General features: G+C 41.4%; 1 protein-coding gene across 1 annotated transcript in view; it reads left to right on the top strand.

The window, feature by feature from the left end:
* The window catches only part of mtnr1al (melatonin receptor type 1A like), a 12359-nt gene extending 11209 nt beyond the window's left edge, over positions 1 to 1150 (top strand). Inside the window, exon 3 of the mRNA XM_008327191.2 lies at positions 63 to 1150. Within this exon, the coding sequence (XP_008325413.1) occupies positions 63 to 632 (570 nt within the window). The 3' untranslated portion in view covers positions 633 to 1150. The remainder of the gene's footprint in view (positions 1 to 62) is intronic.
* The last annotated feature ends 329 nt before the right edge of the window (positions 1151 to 1479 follow it).

Genomic DNA, 1479 nt, shown 5'->3' with positions numbered 1-1479 from the left:
CCACCAGCGTCATCGGCTCGATCTACACCACCACGGGCATCGCCATCAACCGCTACTGCTACATCTGCCACAGCCTCAAGTACGACAAGCTCTTCTCCAACAGCAACACCATGTGCTACGTGGTGTTGGTGTGGACGCTCACCATCCTGGCTATCGTGCCCAACTGGTTTGTGGAGTCCCTGCAGTACGACCCACGCGTGTACTCCTGCACCTTTGCTCAGTCTGTCAGCTCACTGTATACCATCACTGTGGTGGTGGTGCACTTCATTCTGCCCATCAGCATCGTCACCTACTGCTATCTGCGCATATGGATCCTGGTTATTCAGGTGCGGAGGAGGGTCAAGCCAGACTCAAGGCCTAAAATAAAGCCACACGACCTACGCAACTTCCTCACCATGTTCGTGGTGTTCGTGCTCTTCGCTGTCTGCTGGGCACCAATAAACTTCATCGGCCTTGCGGTGGCGCTGGACTCCAGGCTAGCTCTGGCCATACCAGAGTGGCTTTTCACAGTCAGCTACTTTATGGCGTATTTCAACAGCTGCCTCAATGCTGTCGTATATGGTGTCCTTAATCACAATTTTAGGAAGGAGTACAAGAGGATCGTCCTGATCATTTTTAAGTTACACTGCTGAGACTGACAAACAGGTAATTATTATCTTTTCTGAATAGAAAAGGCCATAAATGAAGGACCAGTGCTTTACCAGGAAAAATAGTGGAATTATTTAAAAGAGAGAAAATCATTTAAAGGGTTAGGGTTATTAAAATGACTATTTATAGCTAAAATGTTAAAAAGTGGTGGATATAAGAATATATGATGAGTAATATATGAGTAATCTTAGTAATGTGATCCTTTTACTGTCTCCTTATTTAATGAAACTGTCTTCTCCCTGGAATATTCAAACACTGTGACTCACTGTGATGCATGACCTCCAACAAACCACTGTCAAGGCAGGGAAAACGTATGTTGTTAAAATACAGTTCATTTCTGTTTGATTGTTCTGACCAGAAAACGACTGACATTCAAGGCATTTTCGTAATATTACACATTTATAAAAAAAAAAAGAAAATCCAAAACAATGGCCTTGAAAATCCTGAGTATCAATGTTGACATTTAATTTATCTTCTTTTATTACACGTTCTTCTCCGCATTTTAAAATGTGACATTTTGTTGAAATTTTCAAAAGTGGCCCTGAGAGGACAAGTCACTGTCAACCAGTTTTGAGGATTTGAAAAATGCCTGTAGCGTAAAATACAGGGAGTTACACACTAACATTTAACTGTCTTTCACTGATGATGATTAGCATACATGTACAACCTCACCAGTATCTAGTTATAATATTGATTTATGGTTGGTGTTGTATTTGCTTAATTTGCATAATTTAAATGTGTGAGTTGCAGCACGTTGAACCCTCAGGGCCATGTTTGGGAAAAGGTGCTAAATTAGTTAAGCAAAAGGACTGAGGTGAAACAAGTCTTTAC

This window comes from Cynoglossus semilaevis, chromosome 15, assembly GCF_000523025.1.
Source record: "Cynoglossus semilaevis isolate Cse_v1.0 chromosome 15, Cse_v1.0, whole genome shotgun sequence".
Classification (NCBI taxonomy): Eukaryota; Metazoa; Chordata; class Actinopteri; order Pleuronectiformes; family Cynoglossidae; genus Cynoglossus; species Cynoglossus semilaevis.
Note: the sequence above shows the minus strand (reverse complement) of the source record. Positions and strands in the feature narration are given on the sequence as shown.